The 27,303-nt window shown below is 41.1% G+C and overlaps 1 protein-coding gene across 2 annotated transcripts in view; it reads left to right on the top strand.

The window, feature by feature from the left end:
• The window catches only part of MOSPD2 (motile sperm domain containing 2), a 70,805-nt gene that overhangs the window by 16,346 nt on the left and 27,156 nt on the right, over positions 1 to 27,303 (top strand). For both annotated transcript variants that reach the window (XM_032795933.2, XM_032795934.2), the window contains exons 5-9: positions 1,932 to 2,086; positions 9,729 to 9,789; positions 11,510 to 11,548; positions 21,556 to 21,680; positions 24,719 to 24,889. In XM_032795933.2, the coding sequence (XP_032651824.1) occupies positions 1,932 to 2,086; positions 9,729 to 9,789; positions 11,510 to 11,548; positions 21,556 to 21,680; positions 24,719 to 24,889 (551 nt within the window). The remainder of the gene's footprint in view (positions 1 to 1,931; positions 2,087 to 9,728; positions 9,790 to 11,509; positions 11,549 to 21,555; positions 21,681 to 24,718; positions 24,890 to 27,303) is intronic.

Below are 27,303 nucleotides of genomic sequence, written 5' to 3'. Positions count from 1 at the left end.
TAGTTTTCCCTGTTTAATCCTCCAGTTCTCCTGACCATCTTTCCAGGTTACCTTTGACAGCTCAGAGAACTGTCTCTGTCATATGGCAAATCCCTTAGTTAACAGCTGCATGCAGGCCCAAGAATGCTCAAAGTACTGTAGTATCCACTCAGGTCTCAGATTTGTCTGCCTCCCCTTCCCCAGTCTCATTGACCGTAGCAGCACATGAAGAGGTATGAACCACCCCTCCTCAACTTGTTTTAAAATAATAAAATAGGGAATGAGGCGGGCGGGGAGGGGAAACAATTGTTTGTGCTTAATAATAGCACTTAAATGATCCCAGTTACCCATTGAAAAAAGTCAGATTACAAAGATGATGTGTGAGGTCTCTTTTTTTGCTCCTATTGTTGTATGTTTGGAGACAATTTTCCATTTATTTAGGTTAAGATGGCGGTATCTTTGCAGTGGAAAAAGATAGAGACTTCATTTAAATGAAAATATAGAATTTTCAAAATGTAGACTATAGCAAAAAAATGCAGTGAGACCTGATTGAAAATAGCAGATGAGCTTTTCTTGTCTCCTCTCTTCCATGTATGTTGGGGAGTTTTTGCAGAGTCAGGTTATTTCAGAAGCGTTAGTGTCTTTATGTAAATGTAATTCTAAAAATCTGTTTCACCTTTCTATTCCTGACAGAGTTACCTAATGACAACAGACAGTGAGAACGTGGGATTTGATTACTCTGTGCCTCCCACAGAACTCCCTCTTCCCCCAAAAAAGGTGTCCAATGAGCACGCTCAGAAAGTATTTTGTAGTTAGTTAGGCTTTATTTTCCCCCAAATCAAATGTAGACACTAGTTCTTACTAAGTGCTGAAAGGTGGATTGATTTAAGTCATCCATTTTAATCAGCTTTTCCATTTGTACTTCAGTTATTTTCTAAAGAAAGCTGCTTCTCATTGATTGATTATAACATTGATTTACAATTAAATAAAGCCATTATACTAGATTTGGTGCACCTTTTTGCTACCTAGCAGGTACCCTATAAGTATGTACATTTATTTAAGCAATTTATAGCTTAATATTTTCAGATTCTTATTGTACATTTTCCATATGTTACAAAATGATGCATGATATATTGTTTATTTGCTAAATAATTACCTTTTTGCTCATGATTTGTATCAAGTTGTGTTAGGATTGTAATTAGAATTTAAACAAACACAACAGTATATTCATCTTTTATTTAAATGTTTTAAGATATTAGGCTTTAACATATTTTGTGTTAAATTCAGATTTCATTTTAAACAGGTTTATTTTTTCAAAGAAAAACTTCCAATTTAAATTTAAAAAAAAAGCATAGGTTTTTATCCGCCCTGAAGGGTTCTATCCATGCCAATATGAAAATTTTAAGAACTGTTGGCAGTTTGCCTCCGAGGCGTGAGCCAAGTTTGGGAGTCAAGAAGTTCTAATTTTGATGCTTGCACTAAAATGTAAGTTAGAATAGACAGTGCCTTGCAACCTTAACAATAGTGACTGTATCCAGAATCTGGAAAAATTAGTTCTTAGTGTCTGTATGACTATAGACTTTATTCAGGAAACAAATCATGGCAGATGCAGGTTTTGTGTAGAAGCCTTTGGGGAGAGAGAGAATGTGTGTTCATTTGTTATTCACTGTACTGCTAGCGTTCAACTATAGTTTTTAATATATATTTTTTATTTTCCCTTTTGTTCTTCTATGCTTGTATTCTGTATGAAAACACCAGCATCAAGAAGATCATTATTTTCCACTGTTTCTATAAGAACAGCTATGAAATGGCTGAAAATATAGAAACTGTACATAGCTGTATCAAGGAGTTGGTGGATTTTGTAAGAGGTCATTTAACACTTACCACTAATATGGTCTAGTATTCTGATAAGTTGTTGACATTTTTAATATACATATATGTTTTCTTTGTAGTCTGGTTCAGGGTGAAGTTTCATACAAAAGATCCTAAACAGCAGTTTGAAAAAAAGAAGTTTGTAGCCTTTTGGTTAGAGCATTATGCCAGGAGAGAGCATGGAAAGCCTTTAACAGTGGTGTTTGACATGGCTGAAACTGGACTCAGTCACATAGTAAGCATTTTAATTATGATTTCTGTTTAGACTGTATAGCTTAATCAAGCAGGTCCTGTGCCGCACGTTAGACCTAAATTATACAACTACGGACCTAGAATCTTGATCTCATAACTGCCCCCTTCTCCCTGGCAGTCATGGCAGGTGACTTTTATGCAGCCTGGTGGTAACTAAGGCTTTTTGTTCTGTATTTTCTCTTCCCCTTTTGAACTGACGGAAAGGTTACTTCATTTACAGGGAGGAGGGAGAGTTACCACAGTCACACTTAACAGCAACTGTCTACCCTACTATACGCTGACCCACTAACTGCCACTGCATCCAAAAATGCCAAATTAATATGTTAAGTTGTTAGTATTTTTGTTTCCTGCAATGAAATGGCACCCATTACAGCAGTTGTAAATTTGACCCATACAGCCTGCCTCTAGTTACTGACATCAGTCTGTAACTTTCAAGAGCCTCAAATTCACAAAAGTATATTTACTAATGGAAGGGGATAAAACACACTTATTTATTGTTGAGTCTCTATTTGTAGTGTAGGAATATAAATGGCAAAGTATAGATGTTGGGTGTTCTGTAATTTGTTTATGGTCATGATCTAAAGCTTCAAGTCAATAATGTCTTTTACATTATACTGAAATAACTATCTATTTGAAGATGAAAATCATGAATTTCATTAGTTTTTTTCATTTTAAAAGGTTGTTCTCCGATAATGCATATTTCCAACTCAATTTTCAGGATTTCAGTTTGCAAAGGTACAATGACTAGTTATAAGTTATATTTCTTCTCTTGCATCCTCCTCATATTCCCACCAATGGGGTGTGACAGCGGGGGCAGCCCAGATGTTGGAACCTTCTTGTAGTGGTATGCATTAGAGGGCTCATGTGTTCCTCCTGCCCTTCCCCTCAGCATTCCTGAACGTTCTGACAGGGCGTTTTTTTCCTTGCTGCCTCAGTTCCTTCTGACCACAGCAGCAGATAGATGTGAATGGATACAATTCCCTTCCACTAAAAAAGATTTAGTGCCCTTAGGGGTAGTTTTACTATTAGGTATGGTTCAGATCTATTATAAGTTTAGATTGTTAGTTTAGGATAAATTTTGTTTTAAACTTAGATCTTTTATTCCAACTACTGGTTGTATGCAGATCCAAATCTGAAAAGATCAGGTTTTAAAATATACACATCATTTGCAGTGGTCTTCGTGGCATCGGATTGCTTGCACTCAATGCCTAACATGCCTGAGTGAGCTTCCTTCTCCTTTAAGATGTACGAACTGCAGCACCTTTACCCCATGAGCAAGAAAGAAATGTCAGAATAGGCTACAAGCCTTATTGTTACAAGCAGCTCTGGCTGCAAATCCTGTCTGTTTGAACTCTTCTGAAGGGTCTGAGACTAAGAACAGGAGGCCAGTGTCAACTCTAGATACTTCGAGATCTAAGCAGAAAACAGTTCAGCACAGGACACAACTCCTGATCCAAAGCGATTGTGTTGATACCAAAATCAGCAGATTCAACATCTAGATACGTACTACCTTTAGGGGTGGTGGCCCTGTACATAAGAGCCAAACAATGTGAGTGCATTGTATCTGAATACCCTGGCTCCATTGCATGTGACAAAGCTGGAGATTCTTCACATCTCTTGGAGCAGGATCAAATCTAATCGATTCACATGTAACAAGAGTACAAGCTCTCAGGAGACTTTTTGCCGATTCCTTGCATCACATGATTCCATCGTGTCTGAAGAAGCTTTTGGAACCATTGTTGTCAGTTTGTCTGGGTCCTGTGGTCATGCTTGTGATGCAAGTGCACATGGAGAAAGGAGAGAAGAGGAAGACTCTCTTGTGAGTCACCCTCTTCCTTTGCTGTCTATACAGAAGAATCTCCTGCGATAGGGATGAATATTTATCTGAAGAGGAAGCTGCCTGTGGTACAAATGAAATATCAGCAGCTAGACCCAGAATTTGATTAATGCTTCTCCTGATGAGAATATTGGTATAGCTTGGCACCTTATAGACTAACAGAAGTTTTGGAGCGTGAGCTTTCGTGGGTGAATACCCACTTCGTCAGACGCAGGTAGTGGAAATTTCCAGGGGCAGGTATATATATGCTAGCAAGCAAGCTAGAGTAACGAGGTTAGCTTCAATCAGGGAAGAATGGGCCTGTTCTAGCAGTAGAGGTTGAAACAAGGGAGGGAAGAACTGGATCTTTGTATCGAAGCCAGTTCACCGTCTTTGTTGTCCGAGACTGATGGTGTCAAATTTACAGATGAACTGAAGCTCAGCCAGTTTCTCCTTGAGTCTGGTCCTGAATTTTTTTGCTGAGGTTTTGGGCACTTCAACCTCCTGGCCACACTATAGCAGACTTAAGGTGGCCATCCTGCAGCAAAAAAACTTCAGGACCAGACTTCCAAGAGAGAAACTGCTGAGCTTCAGTTATCTGTAATTTACCACCTCACTCTGGACTAAACAAGACGTGAATGGCTGCAATGTGAATGGCTTGCATTACAGAACAGGTTTCTCCTCCTTGGTTTCACACCTCTACTGCTAGAACAGGGCTCCTCCCCTGATTGAAACTAACCTTCGTTTATCTCTAGCTTGCTTGCTAGCATATATATACCTGCCCCTGGAAATTTCCACTACCTGCGTCTGACGAAGTGGGTATTCACCCACGAAAGCTCACGCTCCAAAACTTCTGTTAGTCTATAAGTTGCCACAGGATTCTCTGCTGCTTTTACAGATCCAGACTAACACAGCTACCCCTCTGATACTTGGTATAGTTTGCAGGTTTTCCTAAATAGAATGGTGCCTATGTTAAAGCTCTGGTCAGGTACCTTAGAGGAGACTTCTCACCAAGTCTTTGATGTTCTCAGCTCTAACTTTGAGTAAAATCTCTGTGCCAATTTTAGATGGTCTCTGGCAACCAGCAGAATCTATCTGGTCTAATCGTGCTTCTTGTCAACTGCTCTCAAAAATGCAATTCTATATAAAAGATTATCTTGCTTCCATCTTCTTCCTACTGGTAATTCATTGGTAGTAGTTGGAGTGACCAACAGGTCAGAGATGGATATTTGCATTCTACGGCCTCTGACAAAGAAGGCAGGAATTTGGACTTGGTGGGGAGGAAAATGATTTCTTCTTTCTTCACCCTCAGTATGAGAGTGGCAAATTACCAGGCAGTCATGTTGCGGTATCAGTACCACTTATGGGACAAAATGTTGATGTTTGCAAAGCCACTTTCTGAAGACCAGTGCAATATAGTAATTACATTAATACAGATGGATGAAAGGTAGTATAACACACAGTATCCTTTGTTTTTTACTTGGTCGTAAGATTGATTGCAGTAGCAATCACATGGTTATGATCTTCCACTCTCCCGCCACAAGCAAAATCTAAAATAGTGCATCTGTTTTGAAGGAGATGGACTGTTTAATAATACGAAAGATGAAAATTTGGAGAGAATTAAGGATAAGAATCTTACAGCCAAGATTAGTGTGTCTTTTTCAGTCTTGGAGGAGGAATTCCATGACCTGTGTTCAGATCCAATTAAAAGCTTTATTCACTATCCTCTTAGGCTCAGAGACATCACTCATGCCATCAAAAAGCTTTCTTCACCTACATCTGCTGAATGTCGAGCCTGAAGTTTGATAGGAGGATCAAAAACTGCAAACAAATTGATAACATACTCACCTCCCTACCCTTTGGAAAACTGGCTTTCTTAATTCCTTGATTCATACAGTTTCATCAGTTTGGACAAATGGGTTTTGAGGATAATAAAAAAGTGTTATGCCCAAGTTTATAATCTATTCTCCTTGAAAGGTCTCCTCCTTTCTTCTCCCCTGCCCCTTTTGCAATATTCAGGGATTTCTCCCTCAACAGTGTGCTAAGATCAGAAATCCAGTCTCTGATTCAGGCAGGAGCAATAGAGGAGTGCCAAGGGAGTTCAGAAATCGGGGATTTTACTCAGGCTATTTTACTAATACTAGAGAAGGATGAAGGTTCATCTGATATTACACGTGTGGAAGCTCAGCGCTTAAGTGGAGAGGTTCTGGTTCTGTATGTTGACTGTAGCCTCATGTTATCCTTCCCGTTTAGCCCTAGCTTGGATTGTAGCTCTCAAGCTAAAGGATACATATTTCTAGAAGATCAAATCACTGCAAATATCTCTACTTTACTTTACTATTGATCATGACTATTTTCAATACAAGGTCTTAACCTTTGGCCTTTCTACCACTTGTAGGGATTTTACAAAGTTCCTCTTTGTAGTAGGAGCTTGTCTTGAGACAATAGGATATTTTTGTCTCCCCATACTTAGACAATTGGTTTCTTAAAGCCCCTTGAAAGGGACATACACATTAGATTTTCTTTTTTGGAAGGATACAACTCTTGATTGACTAGGAAAGAGAATTTTTTTTTTTCATATCTAAGATTCCATTCATAGGAGCAGTCCTTGACTCAGAAGCAGGCATTCCAATGGAGAGCTTTCTGAAACTACTCTTTACCATATGGCTATTACATCAAAATCCTTCTCAAAAGATCATTTTATTTCTGCATCTGTTGGGTCTTATGCTCTTGCAACATAGATCACAACTTATTCCAGACTCAGAAAGAGGCCTGTTCGGCATTGAGGTGATACAGAACTATGACATACCCCAAGATAACATTTTTCAGGAGGATTTCTATCCCCAAAGAAATTATTTCATCTTTGTCACAGTGGACCTACCCAGAGAATGTTCTGAAAGAGTCATGTTTCAATCCCCCAGCAACTTAATTGAAAATCACTTTGGAAGCTTCAAAGACTGATGAGGGGGTGCAACTTGACTATCTCTTAATTTGGGACCATTGGAGTTACCAAGAAAAGATATTACATATGGGGGCACAGTAATTGGGAACTATCTGTTTAGCTCTCAAGTCATTACTGCCTCGAATCCAGAACAAAACAATACAAGTCGTCGTGGGTAACAAGATAGCAATATATTAACTGAAGAAGCAGGGAGGAGCTCACTTGTTTCAACTGTACAAGGAGGTGATCAAGTTATGAGACTGGTGTATCCACTTCAACATCTACCCACTGCCTTGCTCTTAGCAGGCAAGGAAGTGACAAAGCTGGCCAACTCAGCAGAGATCTGATGTGAGTGCATTAATGGTCTCTAAAGGACTCAGTAATTTAGGATGTAGTGAATGTTTTTGAGGTTTCTGGACATAAATCTCTTTTCCACAGGCAGAACAAAAAGTGCCCTCTTTTCCACTTGAGAGAGGGGAAAGACACTCTCCCAATGTCAATGTGTTCCTTCTGAATTAGTGGATGGGCCTGTTATGTGTTTTCTCCTCTTTTACACCTTTTTTTATACAGAGGGTTTTGCAAAAGTAAGATGTGAGTGGGCCAAGATAACCTCAATTGCTCCTTCATGTGAGAGACAACAGTAATATATGCACCTTCATCAACTCTCCAAGTGGATCTACGTACTTATGCCAGTGACGTACTTCTGCAGCGGGACAAGAGGACTTATCACCCGAACCCTCTTTCACTACATCTAGCTGCATTGGCTTTAACAGATGTTGAAATATCTTGCATTTTAGACGTGCAGCAAATGTTATGAATATAAGTGGTGTAGATTTGTGAAGTGGGTAGCTGAAAAACATATAAATCCTATACAGGCACCAATTCATTGTATCCTTGAACGTTTACTGCATTCAAAGTCTTTGGACCTGTAGCTACCTTCTCTGAATCACATAGTTATAGATTAAAAAAATTAAAATAAAATCTTGGCACGTGACACAATTTAAAAATGTATTGACCAGTAAAGGACACGGTTCCATTACGAGATTTTTAGTTTGGTCCTGATACAGCTCATGGGCCCTCCTTTGGAACTAATAGCAGGATGCTCTTTATTTTATTGGTCTGTTAAAACAGCTTTTATAATAGCCATTAAATCAGCAAGATGGATTAGCAAATTGTATGCCCCATGACAGACTCACCATTTACTATGTTTCATAAAGATAAAATTGTGCTTGGACCTCATCCTAGATTCCTTCCGAAAGTGGTTGTTGAGTTTCATATTAGTCAGTCAGTCAGTATGCTGGTTCTCTTTCTGAGACCTCATGCTCATAAAAAATAATCCAAATTACATACTTTAAATGCTATAAAAGTGCCTTAGCTTACTATCTAAATAGAACAAGAAAATTTTGACAGTCTCCTAAAACTTTTTATCTCGTGTATTAAAAACCATAGAGCTCAGGATATTTCTGCTCAGTTGTTATCTAGAGGCTGAGACAGTGAACAGAACAGGCATATAATCAGAAATCATCAGTTCCTCTTTCTACTGAAGTTACGCCATACTCAACTAGAGCAGTATCTGCCTCTGTAGGGACATGTTCCCATTGTTGAACTCTGTTCAGACCTTAACAAAACACTATTAATTAGATTTGACATGTGAGTCAAATGCTCCATTCAGTAGGGCACTCCTGTATTTACTTAATTAGACGCTCAAGTCCTACTGCCCAGTCAGGCATACTGCTTACTAAAGTATCCCTGGAATGGCAATGTGCAGAGTACATATGATGAAGATATGGAGGTTGCTTACATTTTTAACCAGAATTCTTTGGGATGGACTCTGCATATTCACACTCTTGACCCACCTTCCCCTTTTCTTCAGAGTCCTAATAAGATATTAACCCTGCAGAAGCTGTGAAAGGACTGAGGTGGCAGGAAGCACTTTGCCCTTGGAATGCTCAGGAATGGTTAGGGGAGGGACCAGGAGTGCTCTAACAGGCACTGCAAAGAGTAGATTCCACCATTGCATCTGCACCAGCCAGTGCATCTTATGAGTGTGAATGTTCATCTTGAAGAACTCTGGTTGCAAGTAAGTCATCTCCATTTGTCTCTGCTTCATAAGAGATGAAGATTGATTTATTTTTATTGCAATGTGCCTCAAGTATGTACCTGTTTTAACCAAAAAAAAATTCTGAGTTCTGTTGTGGTTGTGAATTTTCAGCAGTGACCAGATAGTGTTAATTCCTTAATCTTTTGCCGAACTATGATCATAAAATTTCAAATGTTAATTTTTGTCTCAAAATATTAGTGAACTATGATTTCATTAGAAATCAAGACAAACAAAACTAACCCCCCCCCCGATAAAAGGTAAAATTTTCTTATCCCTAAACGTTTTACTGCCAACATACAGAACTTATGTAACTTGCTTGTCTTACTTCAGTGCAAGTCAGTGCTTGTATTGTGTAAGAAAGGCTTAGCACACTGCCATTTGGAGACAGATTTATTTCTTGTGTTAGTCTGTAGTTCTTAGAAAATCTCCTGACCCTTTCCTGAGACCCCAGTTCTTCAATGACTTCATACATCTGCTTAACTTTACGCAGTGCGAGTAGTCTTAGTAATGTCACTAGAACTAGTCTCAGCTTACAGATTTAAGCATGTGTATAAATCTTTGCAGGATCATGGCCTTGCATTCCATCGGAAGTTGGGGCAGTGTTTGAAATTTAATATACTGTATATAGCCTGTGTACATTTATTATGTTTTACTTTAATTGTGAACTTATCTCAGAAAATTTTTTCTACAAAAGTCATAGTTTTTATCTAATTTGTTTTTAAATTATAATTTGTACTGCATTTATTACTAATTTGCCTTTATTTTAGGACTTGGACTTCATTCGGTTCATCATCAACTGTTTTAAAGTTTATTATCCTAATTACCTCTGTAAGTAATGTATATTATCCTTTCTAAGGGAATACAGTTTTATAGACATTATATTATCCAATATGTTGTTTTACTATAACTGATAAGGAGAGAGGTGTGTTGGTTTTTTTTTGTTTTTTTGTTTTTTTTTTTAAGGTTTGTAAATATTACTTTTTGCATGTGTGGACTGCAAAGGTAAAACCAAAATAAAGTCAAGAAATATATGTTTGACATGCCCCTCCGGTATATCACATGATGGAACTTCTTCCAAATAATACCTGGAACCTATCTTTTGGAAGAACATCCAATCTTGATTTAAAAATTATCAGTGATGGGGGAATCCATCACAATCATTGGTAAATTGTTCCAGTGGTTAATTACGCTCACATTTAAAAATTGACACCTTATTTCCAGTCTGGACTTGGCTAGCTTCAACTTCCAGCCATTGAATCGCATTATATCTTTCTCTTCTAGACTGAAGTGTGCAATATTAAATATTTGTTTCCCCCTATAGGAATTTTCAGAATGTGATTCAGTCACCCATAACCTTTTCTTTGTTAAACAGCTAAATAGATTTAGCTCTTTGAGGCTATCATAAGGCACATTTTCTAATACTTTAATCTTTCTGGGCTCTTCTCTGAACCTTCTCAATTTTTTAATATCTTTCTTGAACTGTAGACACCAGAACTGAGCACAGTGTTTCAGCAGTGGTCACACCAGTTCCAAATACAGCGGTAAAATAGCCTCTCAGCTCCAACTTGATATTCCCCTGTTTATGCATCCAAGAATCCCATTAGCCCTCTTGGCCACAGCGTTGCACTGGGAGCTCATGTTCAGCTGATTGTGCACCATGACCCCCAATTCTTTTTCAGAGTCAATATTATAGTTGTGTTGTTGCCCTCCTTTCTTTGTCCGTTTCTGTCCCTTTCCTCTTCAATTTCAGGGTTTTGCCAAAAGTTGGAAGATACTGCTATGACAATTGGTACTCTGTAGCAGCCAAGAGGCTAAAGATTGAGTGGAAGTGGACTCTCCCCTATTGTCTCAGAGATGATCCCTCCATGACAGAGTTGAGGCATATTGGTGGGGCTGTATGGGGGAAAAACTTGCACATTGTCCATGTTAACCCTCATTATGAATAAATACAAAGCTTCAGTCAATACTGCCATTTTTATCTTTCACGACTTCTAAATTGATTGATTTTTTTTTTTTAAGTGAAAATGTAGCTATGAACATTTTAAAGTTTAGTTGTTTGAGTGGCATTTCATCTCTTAAAATAGAAGGTGCCATTCTGTTATAGTTGCTAGTATTTTGAATTGTTAAAAATTAGTGTTATAATTTCACACAATAATAAAAGTTATTAGAATAAAGGTGCATATTATTTGCATCTTTCATCTGACATTTAATAGAGTAATTTAAATGAATTCTCTGAATTCAGGGTGTGGGTAACCATTCTGACTCTTATGGGATAATTTTGCCTTTTTTTGTATACCAATACAATACATACCATAGTTTCCAATGGGCTTCCTAATGCTTCTGTTCATCTTACCATAGGGATGGTTTTGTATACATTGATTATTATTTGAAAAATGGAGGAAAGCTAATTTTTTCCTAAAGAAAGTAAGCATGGAAACTGAGTGTTCCGCTTTTAATAATTCTCTAATATTAACACTTTCTCCCTGTTTGGTTATTAAAATATAATATCTTTCATTTCAATTATCTCTTCTTCCTATTGTCTTTGCAGCAAAGATAGTGATCTTTGAAATGCCATGGATAATGAATGGTAAGTTAAAGTAAACTAAAAATATTTGTAATTTTCTGTAATAAATTTTAAAAGCGCTGTCCTGATAAGATATTAATTCAAACATAAACAGATTTGGGGGAGGGTTATAAAATGTTTTTAATGTTGGTGTGTGTGTGTGTATAGAAATGTATAACTAATGCATAGGCCAAATTCTTCTTTTAGTTAAGCATGTGGTACCTTACATTTGTCAATTATTAGGACATTGAATGCTTTAGTGTGCAGCTTCCTGGCACGTTGTGGTGTGATTCAAAGATTAAATAAATAGTCGTCTTCAAAGTGCAGCTCAAGACCTGCATCCACCTTGCCACTCTCATACCTTGGAAGCCCTTGATATGCAGACTACTTCTTGAACCCTCCATTTTCATGGTTTCCTGAACCCCAATCCACTCCAGGTCCAGACTTGCAAGGCTTAGTAAATGGTTTTCTGCTATGACCAAATCCAAATAGTGCATTTTGCAGGTTAGGGTATATGCATGTGTCAAAGTTAGAATCAGGACTCACAGTTTGTCAGACCACTCTGTTTATTAGCACAGCGCTCCGCCAATAACATTCAGAATATGTGAGTGGCCATGCAAGGCTCAAACGGTCTTATTTATACAGATAAAAGAGCAGGAATTAGACAAAGGGACAAAGAAAGCAATACAGTAAAATTCACCTGGGGCACAGCATGCATATCCTACTTCCTTACTAACTGTTATCGATCTAAGGCAAATACTTCACCAATTGCCCTTAAACAGTGCCATTGTTCTATGTTAATGTCTGTATTCCTGAGGCCTGGATTGCAACGTTCCAACAATTTTGCTTAAAGGTACAGACAGCATTTCTTTAATCCTTTCTATTCTTACAATATAATTCATTCTACTTTCACGCATGACATTGATAATTGCCATATCTATATATCTATCTATATATGCTGATGCGTGTGCACCAGTAATCAGCCTAGTCAACACACTTAGTAGACATGTTTTATTCCTCTATATTGCACGTGCACATATAGCTATAAAAATTATCCTTTTGCTGCATGTGCACAGTCCATCTCTATTAAGACTATTTTAGTTTTACATTAAGCAGGTTCAAACTGCTACCATTTAAAACAACAAACCTGCCAGAGAAATGCTTCATTCTCCCAACTTTTCTCCCACCCAAAATTGGGAACTTACCCACTTCTCTCTCCACCTTCCCTTTCCTCTCCAAAATAAATTACTGGTCTGTGATTCAAGAGGGCTAAATATTTAGTCTTTGACCTGTCACTGCTTCAGTTCATAGCCTAATGAGGTCTTGGGAAGGATATAAGTAATCATGTTAGTGTCTGGGTCATGGAATTTGAGTTGGCTTGCTTTAGGTTCATAGAGTCCATTTCCAGCAGTCCTCAGGAGCAAATTACCATCAGAGAGACACAGTCTTGTGGAAATTCTCCAGAAGCCTCACTTCTTCCCCTGCTTCAGCCACCTTTGGAAAAACCGGTGTTGCACTTAGGCAAATTTGAGGATACAGTGAAGAATTCCAAACCAGCTATAGAGGATGAAGATCCTCTTTTTACTCTGCTTCTTTGGGATTGTTTGTTGCTTTTTTTTTCGAATTGTGGGAAGAGTTGGGGGGATAACAGATACCTGACCAGTTAGCTGGTAATACAGTATAAGCTTTGGTTCCACAAACCCATGATGGCCTATTAAGGCCGGGAAGGGTCGATTGCATCCATTTGTTACATAGGTATCTGCAAATGAGGAGTAATATCCTCCAAAGGGCACAGGGTAATCCTCCTTACGAGGAGTGGTAGTGTTTGTATGGCATTGGAAGATTGTATTATTTTTACTAAGATTACTGTAGGGGGAACATGAGATTGATTTTTCTGTTTGATCCAGGTTGAGAAAAAATTCATATCCCCATACCCAGCCCGCCACTCTTTAGTTTTGTTTGAATAATCCCATACACCATTTGCCACAATATGCTGAAGGCAACGGCTTTTTCCCAGATCCAGCCCTGTCCCATTACACACCCAACACCAATGACCTTTTCCCCCCACCACACTTATCCATTTAGATACATTTATTCCCACTGTTTCCCAAGTGTCATTGCTGTTCCATGTTTTGTTAAATGGACGAGGTCCTCCAGTAAGGTCTGGGGAATTCAGTGGGATAGCCAGGACAGGAACACCAGCTTGAGAGTGGGCTGGGATGTGGCTGCAGACCCAGCATTTAGAAATATTAAGGGTCTGAGCTATCCACACTTGCTGCTGGATAAAAGAATTGTCATTGTGGGCTCCCCAGATCTTAAGATACCAGCAGCCGAGAACAGGCGCCACCAGAGGAGTGCATGTTGGAGGCAAGGCCCTTCTGGTTCTGACAACCTCAACTGAGGGAACCGCAGTTGCAGTTTTATGTCCACCAGGCAGCAGGCGCTAGGCTCACTACTGCTGCTTTTTGGGCCTTGCTTTAGGTTGTCGTCTGCTTCTGGCAACCCTTACGAGAGCGTAGATTGTAAGGTATTGCAGGCTGTTCCTCTACGTCTTCTTCTGGAGTCAAAACTGACTCTGCGCAGTCTGAGGTGTTGATTGGTTTGCCGGGGAGGGTGTCTTCTTACACTGTGAAGCATGTATCCACGCTGCGATGCCAGATAGCTTAACAGCTGTCTGGGTAGTAAGCAGTACCTGATGAGGACCCTTCCACCGAGGTTCCAAGGCGTGTTTTCGATGGTGATGCGTACGTAGACCCAGTCACCTGGCTCAAGGTTGTGGCAGGAGTCAGAGGTGGGTTCCGTCGGCCAGGCGGCTTGAACCTGTGAATGGAAGTGACTTACAGCTTGCATTAATCCCTTGCAATATTGAAGGAGCGTACTGTGAGTCAAATTCAAGTCTGGGACTGGAGTAATGGTAGCCACAGTTCGCATAGGGCGTCCCATAACGATTTCAAAAGGACTCAGTTTATGCCTTTGGGATGGAGTGGATCGCATTTCCATAAGGGCTAGTGGTAAAGCTGCTGGCCAGCTTAACCCTGTGGAGTCACAAATCTTAGCAAGTTTATTCTTAAGTACACCATTTCGCCTTTCCACAGCACCTGCACTTTGTGGGTGGTAGGGACAGTGCAGCAGGTGTGTGACATGTAATATACGATCCAGGTGTTGCACAATTTGTCCGGTAAAGTGTGTACCCGGTCACTGGACAGAGTGGCAGGAATTCCCTTGGCAGGCATAATATGGTTTAACAAACATTTAGCAACGGACAGTGAGTCAGCCTTGCGACAAGGAAAGGCTTCAATCCAACCAGAAAATAAACATACCATAACCAAAATAAATTCAAATCGTTGACACTTAGGCATTTGTACAAAATCAAGTTGCCAATGCAAGAAGGGTGCTTGGGGCAAGCCCCGGAATCCCTGAGCCACTTTTACAGGTTTACCAATATTGTGGCTTTGGCAAGTGGTGCAGGCGGCACAGTGGCGGGCTGCAAAAGAGCTGAAATGGGGAGCCCACCATCCCGCCTTAGTTAGAGCAGAGACCATTCCCTCCTTTCCGACATGCGAAACACCGTGTAGCAGGGCGGCCAGCGATGAGTAGAATGAAAAGGGGCCACAAAGGCACCAGTGGGCGAACGCCAAAGGGAATCAGGATGTAGAGAGCAACCCTGGGCAACCCAGGAGTCTTTTTCGGTTTCTGGGGCAGAGTCCTGGAGCAGGGTGAGGTCAGTGAGGGACGGTGGTGGTATAGAAACAGAGAGGGAACCTAGAAATGCATCTGGGGAAGGTTCTATGGCAGCAGCATGTTTAGCAGAGGCATCAGCAAATGCGTTACCCTTAGCAACATCAGTGTCTGCCATCGAGTGCCAGGGCACTTAACAATAGCCAGGGCAGAGGGAAGTAAAACTGCATACAGGAGAGCAGCGATATAGGGGCCGTTCTTAATAGGGGTACCGGCAGATGTAAGGAAACCCCGAGCTTGCCAGAGGGTGCCAAAGTCATGTACAACCCCAAAAGCATAGCGGGAGTCAGTGTAAATGGTGGGCGGAGCGTCCCTCCGCCAAAAAGCAGGCACGGGTAAGGGCAACTAATTCAGCAACTTGTGCTGAGGTTACAGAAGGTAAAGGCGCAGCTTCTAGGTTTCAGAGAGTGACACTACAGCGTATCCTGCAAGGAGACGACCTTGGTTGTCTCGAAAACAGAACCATCAGTAAACAAAACAAGGTCAGAGTTAGGAGAGGGACATCAGAAAGGTCAGAGCGGGACGGTGATAGCAGAGACAGTTGCAAGGCAGTCGTGAGGATCACCGTCATTAGACAAAGGAAGGAGAGTGGCAGGATTTAACTGAGAACAGCGCTTTATAGTGATATATGAGGCCGACAGCAGTAGAAGTTCATACCTGGTAAGGCGAGCGGAGGAGAGGTGGCTTGTATTGCGTTGTAATAGCAGAGTTTCTACAGAGTGAGGGACCATAAGAGTAAGGGGGGAGCGAAGGACAAGGGATTCAGACATTTCGACTAGGCGTGCTGCGGCAGCCACAGCACGCAGGCAGGGGGGCAGGCCTTGGGCCACAGGGTCCAAAGTGGCAGAGAAATAAGCTACTGGGCGGTTCTTGCCTCCGTGCACCTGAGTGAGAACTCCAAGTGCACATCCAGATTGTTCATGGCAGAAAAGGGTAAAAGGCTTAGAATAGTCTGGCAGCCCTAAAGCGGGGCAGAAGCCAAACTTGTTTGAGGGAAACAAAGGCAGAGTCTGCTTCAGGTGGCCATGGCATGGGATTAGGCACAGAGAGTCGAGTGAGTTCCTGTAGAGGTTTTGCAAGGGAGGCATATTGGGGAATCCATTGCCTGCAAAATCCAGCCATGCCCAAAATTTTTGGACCTGGCGTGGAGTGCAGGGTCGGGGAAAGCTAAGGATAGCCTGGACGCGGGTGGGAGAAAGCGTACGGGAACCCTGGAGAGGAGAAAACCAAGGTATGTGACAGAGGTTTGACAGAGCTGTAGTTTAGAGCGAGAAGCCTTGTGTGACCTTTGTTTGCTAGGGCAGTAAGGAGCACTAAAGAATCAGTTTCTGAGGCAGATAACGACGGGAACAGAGAAGCAGGTCATCTACATATTGGACTAGAGTGGACCCGGATGGAAAACAAGGTCAGCTAGGTCTCGGGCTAATGCCTGGGAGAAGTAAGATGGACTTTCCGTATACCCCTGAGGAGCGTGGTCCATGTATATTGCTGTCCTGTAGGAAAAGGCAAAGAGGTACTGGGAGTCAGGGTGAACTGGAACAGAAAAGAAAGCAGAACACAAATCAACAACAGTAAAATGAGTTGCAGCTGGTGGGATAGAAGCCAGGATCGTTGCTGGGTTTGGGACAACAGGAAAAGCGGGTATGACAATACGATTAATGGCTGAAGGTCCTGAACAAATCGCCATGATTTGCCATCAGCTTTTCGAACGGGGAGGATAGAAGTGTTACAGGGACTGGAACAGGGAACAATAATGCCTTGCTCCTGCAGGGCAGTTATGACTGGAGCAATGCCAGCCTCTGCCTCAGGGTTTAAAGGGTACTGGGATAGGCAAGGCAGGGGTTTGGAAGAGTCAACAGTAATGCAGACAGGATCAGTATTTAAGCGGCCCGCCTCAGATGGATGGGTTGGCCACAGAGAGGATGGGACCTGCGAAATTAGGTGCTCAAGGGACAGGACCAGTGGGCAACAAGGGACCGGAGTAGAAAGGGACGTTTCAGACAGCAGGGAGGCTACAAAATCACTCAGGGAAGACTGGGGAATTTGTAAATAGACCCCATCCGGGGAACAGTATATGGTGCAGCCAAGCTTACACAACAGATCCCGACCCGAAAGGTTTACCAGAGTGGAATCAGAGGAAAGGAAGGCATGATCCGCAGAAAAGGGACCAACCTGGACCAGTAGAGGTTTTGAAGGGGGATAAGGGGTTGGGACTCCCGTAATGCCCACAGCGGACACGATTTTTCCAGAGCGGGGAACCTCAGGCAGGTCGGTAGTACGAACTGCAGAGAGCGAAGCTCCCGTATCAACAAGGAAAGGGAGAGAAAGATCATTGATAGTTAACACACACTCACCCGAGGGAGTGAGAGGTAGTAAAGGGGCTAAAATTTCCTGAGGTTCCCCGGTGTCCCATCATTGTTGTGGGGCAAAGTAAGGCTGGGGGCTGACTGGCTGCGCTGGCAGGGGGTTTAACTGGCTGTTCACAGAGTTACCAAGCCGGCTTGGACACTCATTCTTCCAATGTCCCGGCTGTTTACAGTAATTACAAACATCCCCATAACCCGAAATCCAGTTCCCTGTCCCCTCCCACAACCACGTTCCTGTCCCTGGTGTTTTCCCCGTCCTCGGTACTGTTTGCCCTGCCCTGAATAATGCTGTATTTGCAAGGCCATTAACTGCTGAGCTGATTGTTCTTCCTTTCCTTTTAAAGTACGTTGGCATTGCTCTGCCACTGTTTGCAACTTGTCCATGGTTTCGGTCTCCCATCCAACACTTGTTCATTTTAGCAGATTGCCAATAGCAGGCAGGAGGCCATTAACAAATGCACTAGCCAGGGCGCCCTGTCCATTTGTATCTGGTTGCTGTATACCAAAATGCTGCAGAAACATGTCAGTTAGCCAGGTGCAATAGTCGCCCAGGTTTTCTCCCTGTCGTTGCTTACAGCCATTTATGGCCGTCCAGTTGGTTTTAGAAGTCCATACCCGAGGGATGGCTTCAAATAGATTTTTAAATCGTTCCTTACCCTTTTTTCGGTATTCAGCATTAGGACCAGTGTCTGGTAAAGTAGAGTGGCGGTCAGTAGCTAGCCAATTTGCTGTTGTGAGCCATTTTTCATGCTCACTAGGGGCTGTTACAAGTAGCTTGCACAGCTGCAGGAGGTCTGCCTCAGAGGGTTCATAGGTATCACACACTAACAAAAATTCCTCTGCAAATTTGGTAGGATTTTCTCAGGGCTTTGGAAATTCTTTTACAATTGAAAGGAGCTCAGTGCGAGTCCAGGTTTATAGCTCCAAGTGGGACTCCCGTCCTGGCCCCCAGTATGCAGGATTCGGAGGGGAGCCTGAATATTTTTAAGGCCCAAGCGCGAGCTTTTACAAGGCAGAGTGTGTCCAGAGGAATGGGCCTCGGCAGTACCGGATGATCCGGATGGGTCTGAACTGGAGATTTCTGGGAATTGTTCCTGAGCTGGGAATCTGGTGACTGTTGTTCCTGAGCTGGGGGCGTGGGTGGCCATCTATTGATTCGACGCAAGGCTGCCAGGCCAATTAATGCGTCTTCTTCATCCTTGTCCCCAGAATCTAGCAAGGGGTTTTCTTCGTCTTTTCCACCCCGAGACAGGAGTATGAAGGGGGGTCTGCTTGGAGAACAGGGTAAAGGGGAGCGCTCGGTCTAGTGGGGGAGAGGAGGTTTCCAATAAAGCTTTTAACTTATCATTTGAATCTTTAAGAGAGGCGAGTTTCGATTCTGTCCATCTACGATTTGCCTCTTCTCACCATTGCATGAAACAATCGACCTCTCCTTTTGCCAATTTAGTTTAGATTGGCGAGTTTGTCTTTTAAGACATCTACTCGATCCTTGTCCAAGATCCTAACAGTGGCCACTGAGTTTGGGATCTCCCTGAGTTAGCCTAGACCATTTTTCCAGAAACTTACAGGAGTCCAGACCCTTCCTAAAATACATAAAATGAGCCGAGTTCCTTTAGGGAACTGCCCCGGCTTAGACGTCTGGTTACCCATACAGGAGGACTTCACACACCAATCACACAAGAAGGAAATTAGGGTTCGTCAGAGCGATGCCCCAGTGCAACACACAAAAGGAGCCCACAGGCTACTGCCTCAATCGCCCTTGCTTTCACACTAAGGGTTTTACCCAAGGTGCGGTGCTGGCTGCGATTGTGCAGATTTCACTCACTCAGACCGCGGGACAGGAACCCCTTGGTCGGCCGATCCCCGGACGGAGACGGCACCCAGACTCAAACACTCCACAGGGACGGATAGACACAGAGACAGGACAGTCCTCAGTCCGGACAAAACACAGAAATAATTACCTGACCAGATTCCTGATGTCAGATCCCGCGATCCCTACCAGAACAGAGTGGGAACCAACAGGTTCGATGGCGTAGACTTCACTGTGGTCGTGCGCCTTTCCCATTCTAGTGGAGGACCACTTGGGCCAAGTGCCCAGGTGCCGGCTGCCACGGTCGTCCTACAAAAACGGTCAGGAATCACACAGCCCCAGTGAAGACGGTTGCCATCTCAGTGGAACCTCCAAATTGTCAAAGTTAGAATCAGGACTCACAATTTGTCAGACCGCTCTGTTTATTAGCGCAGCGCTCCGCCAATAACATTCAGAATATGTGAGTGGCCATGCAAGGCCCAAACAGTCTTATTTATACAGATAAAAGAGTGGGAATTAGACAAAGGGACAAAGAAAGCAAAACAGTAAAATTCACCTGGGGCACAGCATGCATATCCTACTTCCTTACTAACTGTTATCGATCTAAGGCAAATACTTCACCAATTGCCCTTAAACAGTGCCATTGTTCTATGTTAATGTCTGTATTCCTGAGGCCTGGATTGCAACGTTCCAACAATTTTGCTTAAAGGTACAGACAACATTTCTTTAATCCTTTCTATTCTTACAATATAATTCATTCTACTTTCACGCATGACATTGATAATTGCCATATCTATATATCTATCTATATATGCTGATGCGTGTGCACCAGTAATCAGCCTAGTCAACACACTTAGTAGACATGTTTTATTCCTCTATATTGCACGTGCACATATAGCTATAAAAATTATCCTTTTGCTGCATGTGCACAGTCCATCTCTATTAAGACTATTTTAGTTTTACATTAAGCAGGTTCAAACTGCTACCATTTAAAACAACAAACCTGCCAGAGAAATGCTTCATTCTCCCAACTTTTCTCCCACCCAAAATTGGGAACTTACCCACTTCTCTCTCCACCTTCCCTTTCCTCTCCAAAATAAATTACTGGTCTGTGATTCAAGAGGGCTAAATATTTAGTCTTTGACCTGTCACTGCTTCAGTTCATAGCCTAATGAGGTCTTGGGAAGGATATAAGTAATCATGTTAGTGTCTGGGTCATGGAATTTGAGTTGGCTTGCTTTAGGTTCATAGAGTCCATTTCCAGCAGTCCTCAGGAGCAAATTACCATCAGAGAGACACAGTCTTGTGGAAATTCTCCAGAAGCCTCACTTCTTCCCCTGCTTCAGCCACCTTTGGAAAAACCGGTGTTGCACTTAGGCAAATTTGAGGATACAGTGAAGAATTCCAAACCAGCTATAGAGGATGAAGATCCTCTTTTTACTCTGCTTCTTTGGGATTGTTTGTTGCTTTTTTTTTTTTTTTTTCTTTTACATGTGTAGCATATGTCCTGGTGCTACTTTTGAACGGTGCTACTTTTTCCAGTAGGAAACTATGCCAAATCCCATTCTTCCTTTCCTTTTCAGAGATCCCTTTCACAAGCAGAGGTCCTGGCCTTTACCTAGGGTAGAGCTGCTGCATAAAGTTCAGTACACCCCTTCACAAGTCACTATGCCAAAAACAAGACTAGGTGCTTATTTTTGGTGGGCAGTACTTCACTTACTGTTCAAGGAGCTAGTCTTCTGCAGTAGGGCGCTGGGGAAACAATGCTACGAACTGACTACTTACCAACAATAACTTTTGCCTTCACCGAACCTCTTCTCAGTTTTGGAGTACGCATCCAAATAAGGTTTCTGGGTGTAGAGGGGTAGTGCTTCGAGAAGTGGGCTGGGGGTGGGGCGGGTGCACAGGATATATGTATCTTGATATGTGCATATGCTCTTTGCCTAGTGGGACGTTTTATAACAGGTAAAGAAACCCTAGCTGGACATCTAGCTATTTCACTGTATTCCGTACTTAGCCTAACATTTTATGAGCATTTATTTACATGCAATCAATTGCAGATAAAACTGCAGGATTTGTTTCAGGCCGTCTATATATTGTTCTTTTTTTTTGTCTAGCTGCTTTTAAAATTGTGAAGGGTTGGCTTGGTCCAGATGCAATAAGCATGTTGAAGTTTACAAACAAGAATGAAGTGCAGGAATACATCAGTGTGGAGTATCTGCCTGCCTACATGGGTGGAATTGTAAGTATATTGAAATTTTAAAATACCTTGTAATGATTAATATCTTCATGCAATTTTTGTGTGCATATAAATTGCACAATTACACACTGTAGTAGATCCAGCTAGCATTTTTCAGATAAGTGAGAGTGTCCATTTGATATTAATAACCTTACAAATTAAACAAATCAACTGATGCTTTTCAAATTTTTATATGTTTTTAAAAAAGAGTTTTCATAGCTCTTTCTGTAAGGTAGGAAGTAATTCTACAGCCCTAATTTGGTGACTTCATTTTGGGAATTTTAATGGTGTGAATAGGAAAAAGGGAGTTTTTAGTGCATAGAACTGCTGTTTCTCACCTCCCTCCAAAGCCATGATTGAATGAAGACCCTCCAGTCCTTTCTCTGGCATTCCGCCCTTTCTAGCTCCTTCTGTTGCCTCTCCTCTGAAGTGTCCTAAAACCCCGGCGTACTTGGCAACTTCTTTAAAAGGAAGGTAAAGCCCAACTGGTTATACTGTACTCCAGTACTGTATTATTGTCAGCTTTTACACACCCCTATTTATACACATTATAGTGCATTCTAAATGCTGATACAGGATAAGCAACTTGTGTAAGGGGCATAAATTTGTCACCAAGCTAATAAAAATAATTAATTCTGTGATTTCGTACCTTTTTTCCCTTAAACTTTGTAACTTTCCTTTAAAAAATTTTTTTAAACCCAAGCAGGGTTAAAGTAATTCCGCTGCCATAGAGGGAGATGGTATAATCTAGTCTCTCTGCAGAAGAGATGAAGATAGGCAATGACAATCTGCCTTCCCCTCTGCAACATATATTTGAATATTAATACGCCATTAAAGAATAACACACCAGCGATCTCAGGGACCCCCTTGAGACAAGAAAGCTGCTGGAATGAGGCTTGGGGGTTCTGTTCCTTGGACTCAAGGGTATGGAAGTATGAGGGACTCACTTTTTCCTAAACTCTTGTTTGGCCAGGATGTCTCTCTGGATCCTCTTCTCAGTACCTGCAAGAAACATCCAAAAGGAATCATTTCCCAAGGAGTGAGAAGCAGTAGCTAGCCAGAGATTGAAGAGGGGTGGTTGAGTGTTTTCTGGGTGCTGAGGGAGATGCTGAAACAGAGTATGTAGAGAATGAGGATTCTGCTGTCATCAGCTTCCCATATCTCTCTTCCCCTGGCATATGTGGGTAAAAAGGCTTGCTGCTACATAGGAATTCTGGTGGTTAGCATCAGCAGGGGTGGGGAAATCATAATGATGAGCTTTAGCATTTTATATACATTTTGAAGGCTTCATTGTTAAAAAGCTTGGGACCTTATTTAATTGAAATCTTGATTGCAGTGTCTTTTTTTCTAAAATATTTTGTTAAATCATAAATAAAATACGTCCCACAGTCACAAAACAAAACAGTGGTAAGCAGTTAATGAGGAAATCCTCTAACTTTGTATCATTTATGTTCAGAACCATCCTACAAACTAGTTCTCTGGAATGATCAAGGCATAACAAATTTGAACGTTTAAAATCAAGTCCTGTATTAGTCCTCACTTCCCAGAAACTTTCTCTTTCATTGGAAATAGCTACTCTGACATGTTTAGAAGCTATTTGTTTCCACCTTTTCCAAGTCTTTGAAGCAGAACAAGAGGAACTCTGAAACTCTTTTGAGCAGCCTGCCTTCAAGTGACTTCTGGTGACTCTTAAACCTGTGGTTCACAGGAATCTGTGCACTGGGGAAATTGACCCAAAAAATCAGTTCAACCAGTGTTAAAATTGGTTGGAGGTGCGATGTAAAGGAAGTCCCATGACTTGACCCTGTTTTTACCAACATTTGAACCAGTGTGAACTTCTTAATAAATTTCTTCAACGTAGACATAGCTTACGTGTGTTGAACATTGTGTTTAGATTAGTATGCTTTCCCAGCTTTCTTTTTCCTTTTTAAAAATAATCCACCATAATTAAGGCTAAGTTTATGTCACGGAGGTCATGGAAGTCACAGAATCTGTGACTTTGAGACCTAGGTGACATTCTGTGCTTCAGCCCCAGGGGCTGCAGGACTCTGGAGCTGGCAGTCAGCAGGGCCCTGGCAGGGTTCCAGCGACAGGTGACAGACTCCTGAGGGGGCCCTTCTCAGAGTTCTAGCGACATAAGGCAGCCTTCTGCAGCGAAAGGGGGACGGCTTAGGCGAGCACTGGGGGTGCCCTGTTTTCTCTTTGGGAAGTATTGTCACCCTGCAGCTCCCAGCTGCTGAGGATGGGGGCAGAGGGGAGGGGTGGCGGCTTCCACTGCCACAGGCAGAGGGGGAACCCCACAGCTCCCAGCCACCACAGTGGCAGGGGGAAACCTGCAGTAGCAAAAGCCACAGACAGGTCACAGCTTCTGTGAATTTTTGTTTATTGCTCATGACCTGTCCCCAACTTTTACTAAAAAATAACCATTACAAAATCTTAGCCTTAGCTATAATCCATGTATAGTCTATGTGATATGAACTAAAAGCCTGTATTAAAATAGGTAATGCACATGTATAATGCTAGTTCTTTTTAAACATTAATAAATAGGCTATCTGTTTTATTTTTTACAAATCCAAATCGTGGACTAACTGTCTGCATGATTTTCTTTAAAACCAAAATTGTCATAAAGTTGCAGAAGTACAGAAAACATCTGACGAGCCACTGTTTTTTCTCATTTTGTTTTAAGTTTGCCTTCGTGTAATGTAGAAACAACCCTCCTAAGATTTTTCAGTACCAAATTTCAACTCAGAACAAATTCTGCAATCTCTTTGGGGATATGTAAACATTGCCACTAGCTATAAATTAGTGACTGTATTAGATGATTATCATATTTGATTATTATAGAGGACAAAAACCAACATGAACTTTTTGCCCATGGGTCAAATGGAACTTAAAATGTATACATGAAATATGTACCAGGTGTAAAAGGAGTAACTGCCTCCCACTCACCCCCCCGATAGGATCTGTATTTTAGTTATGCTAGTGAAATCACTTTTCCTTCCTTTTGATACTCACATGAATTAAAGATCCTTGTATTTTAGGATACTTTCAAGTACAGTTACCCTCCATTGGTTGATGATGATTTTCAAACTCCATTATGTGAAAATGGACCTATTACTACTGAACATGAAACTGAAAGTAAAGAAGAGGTGGAAGCAGACAGCAAGGAGGCTGGAGAATTCAGTGAAGAGCAAATTCTCAATGCGAAAAAGGTATCCATTAACTCTAAAGGCTAAGAAGGAATGAAAATATTAAAAGTTGGACATGGTTTATTTTTTATGGCAGATTTTTTACAGTCTGTTGTAGTTGGATGTCTTTGCCACTTACAGTGAAAACCCAGTAAAACTCTAAAGACTAGCTTCACTATCATGGATGGATTACAGAACACACACAAAAATCCAGTATTTGTTTTATTCTGGTATTGCTCCGTTACATGTACAATGTGAAAATTTAAAAAAAATTTTTAACTTTATCCCTAAAAAGTTAGGTTTCTCTAGAGTTATAGTCAGTTTTTTATACTTCCCTTGAAGCAACCATTGTATTGATTTTTTTTTTTTTTAATACCATATATGTAGTTTTCTCAATAGATGTTTTGATCAGCTCCTGAGGAGAGGGAATACTAAATAAACAATTGAAAACATGCTATTGAGAGCTAGTGTCTAGAGCAGTATTGTTTTTATTTATCTTATTAGTTACACAAACTCCAGTTAATCTTGATATAGTCACAAAACAAAGTAAAGCCCTGAATCCTGCAATCTGATCTATGTGGTTTTAACCTTACACCTGTGCAGAATTCATTCCAGTATCGGGGGGCAAGGAATACATGGTGGTAGCCTATGGGAAATGTAAACTTTGTCCATTAGTATTGTTCTTGAAAAATAGCTACTGTAGTCCAAAATCTGGAATTCGCTGTTGTTGCCATAAGTTCTGAATAGAATATGAATTTACTAATTTATTGTATCATGTATGTTTAATATTCTGAATTTTATAGTATGCAAATTTTCAGTTTGAATTAGTATTTTAATATTTTGTCATATTTTGAAATGTAGGGAGCATTTTCTTTTTTAATTAAGGTATTTTTAAAACTTGGCCAGCCAAATTAATATGGTAGAGTCATAGAATTTAAGGCCTGAAGGAACCATTAGATCATCTACTGACTTCCTCTCTATCACAGGCCCTTAAATTTAGACCAGTTATCCCTGCGTTGCGCCCAGTAACTTGTGTTTGGCTTAAAACATATCTTCCAGAAAGACATCCAGTCTTGATTTGAAGACGGCGAGAGTTGAAGAACCCACCGCTTCCCTTGGTAGATTGTGTTCCAGTGGTCAATTACCCTCATTTTAAAAATATATGCCTAATTTCTGATTTGAATTTGTCTGGTGTCAGCTTTCAGCCATTGATTCTTGTTGTGCCTTTCTCTACTAGATTAAAATCCTTTAATACCTGACATTTTGTCCCCATTGTAATCAAGTCATCTCTGTCTTCTTCTTGATAAGTGAGGCTGCACTCGTTAAGTCTCATGCTTTGTCATTTTCTCCAGCCTTCCAATCATTTTTGTGGCTCTTTTCTGCCCTCTCTCTAATTTTTCAACATCCTTTTTAAAACATGGGCACTGAAACTATATGCAGTATTCAAGTATTGGTCTCACAAATGCAGTATACAGAGGTAAAATTACTTCCCTACTCCTGCTTACTGTTCCACTGTTTATGTATCCAAGGATCACATTAGTCCATTTTGCCAATGTGCTGGGAGGTCATGTATAGTTGCTTGTTCACTGTGACCCCTCAATCCTTTTTTGCAGAGCCACTGCTTTCCGGGACTCAGTCCCCTATTCTGTAGGTATGTCCTGCATTCTTTATTACATTCAGATGTGTTAAAATGCATTTTGTTCAAATGGGCTGAGTCGACCAGTTGATGCAGGTTGGTTGATTGTGTGATTACCTTCTTGTTGTTATTTGCCACTCCACCAATCGTTGTCATCTGCGTATTTTATCAGCAATGCCTTTCTATTTACTTCCAGACCATTAGTGAAAATATTGACTAGCATCAGACCTAGTACTAGTCTTTGTAGAACCCTGCTAGAAACAGACCACTACTTCCACAGCCAGTTCTTAATCCATTTAGTGTATACTCTTCTGATATTTTATAATGCTCATTTTCTAGTTAGAATGTTGTGGTATGGTAGTAAATCAAATGTCTTGCAAAAGTCTATGTATAAATACATCTATGCACTTACTTTTATCAACCAAACTTGTAATCTCCAAGAGTGAAATCTGATTTCTTTGACAGGACCTGTTTTCCATAAAATCCCATTGACTGGCATTAATCATATTAATATCCTTTATCAATTCTATGTCATATCAGCTTTTCTATTATTTTACTAAGGATTTATGTCAATCTAACCCAACTCATAGTTACCTGGGTCATTCTGCTGACCTTGTTTGAATATAGGCACTAGATTTACCACTTTTCTAATCTTCTAGAATTTCCCCAGTATTCCAAAGTTTAATAAAAAATTAACATCAGGCCAGAGATCTTCTCAGCCAACTCTTTTAGAACTCTTCAGAGCAAGTTATTCGGGCCTGCTGATTTTAAAATGTTTATCCCTTGTAGATGTCAACATCCT

This window comes from Chelonoidis abingdonii, chromosome 1, assembly GCF_003597395.2.
Source record: "Chelonoidis abingdonii isolate Lonesome George chromosome 1, CheloAbing_2.0, whole genome shotgun sequence".
Classification (NCBI taxonomy): domain Eukaryota; kingdom Metazoa; phylum Chordata; order Testudines; family Testudinidae; genus Chelonoidis; species Chelonoidis abingdonii.
The sequence above is the reverse complement of the archived record's forward strand: the minus strand, read 5'-3'. Positions and strand labels throughout refer to the sequence as shown.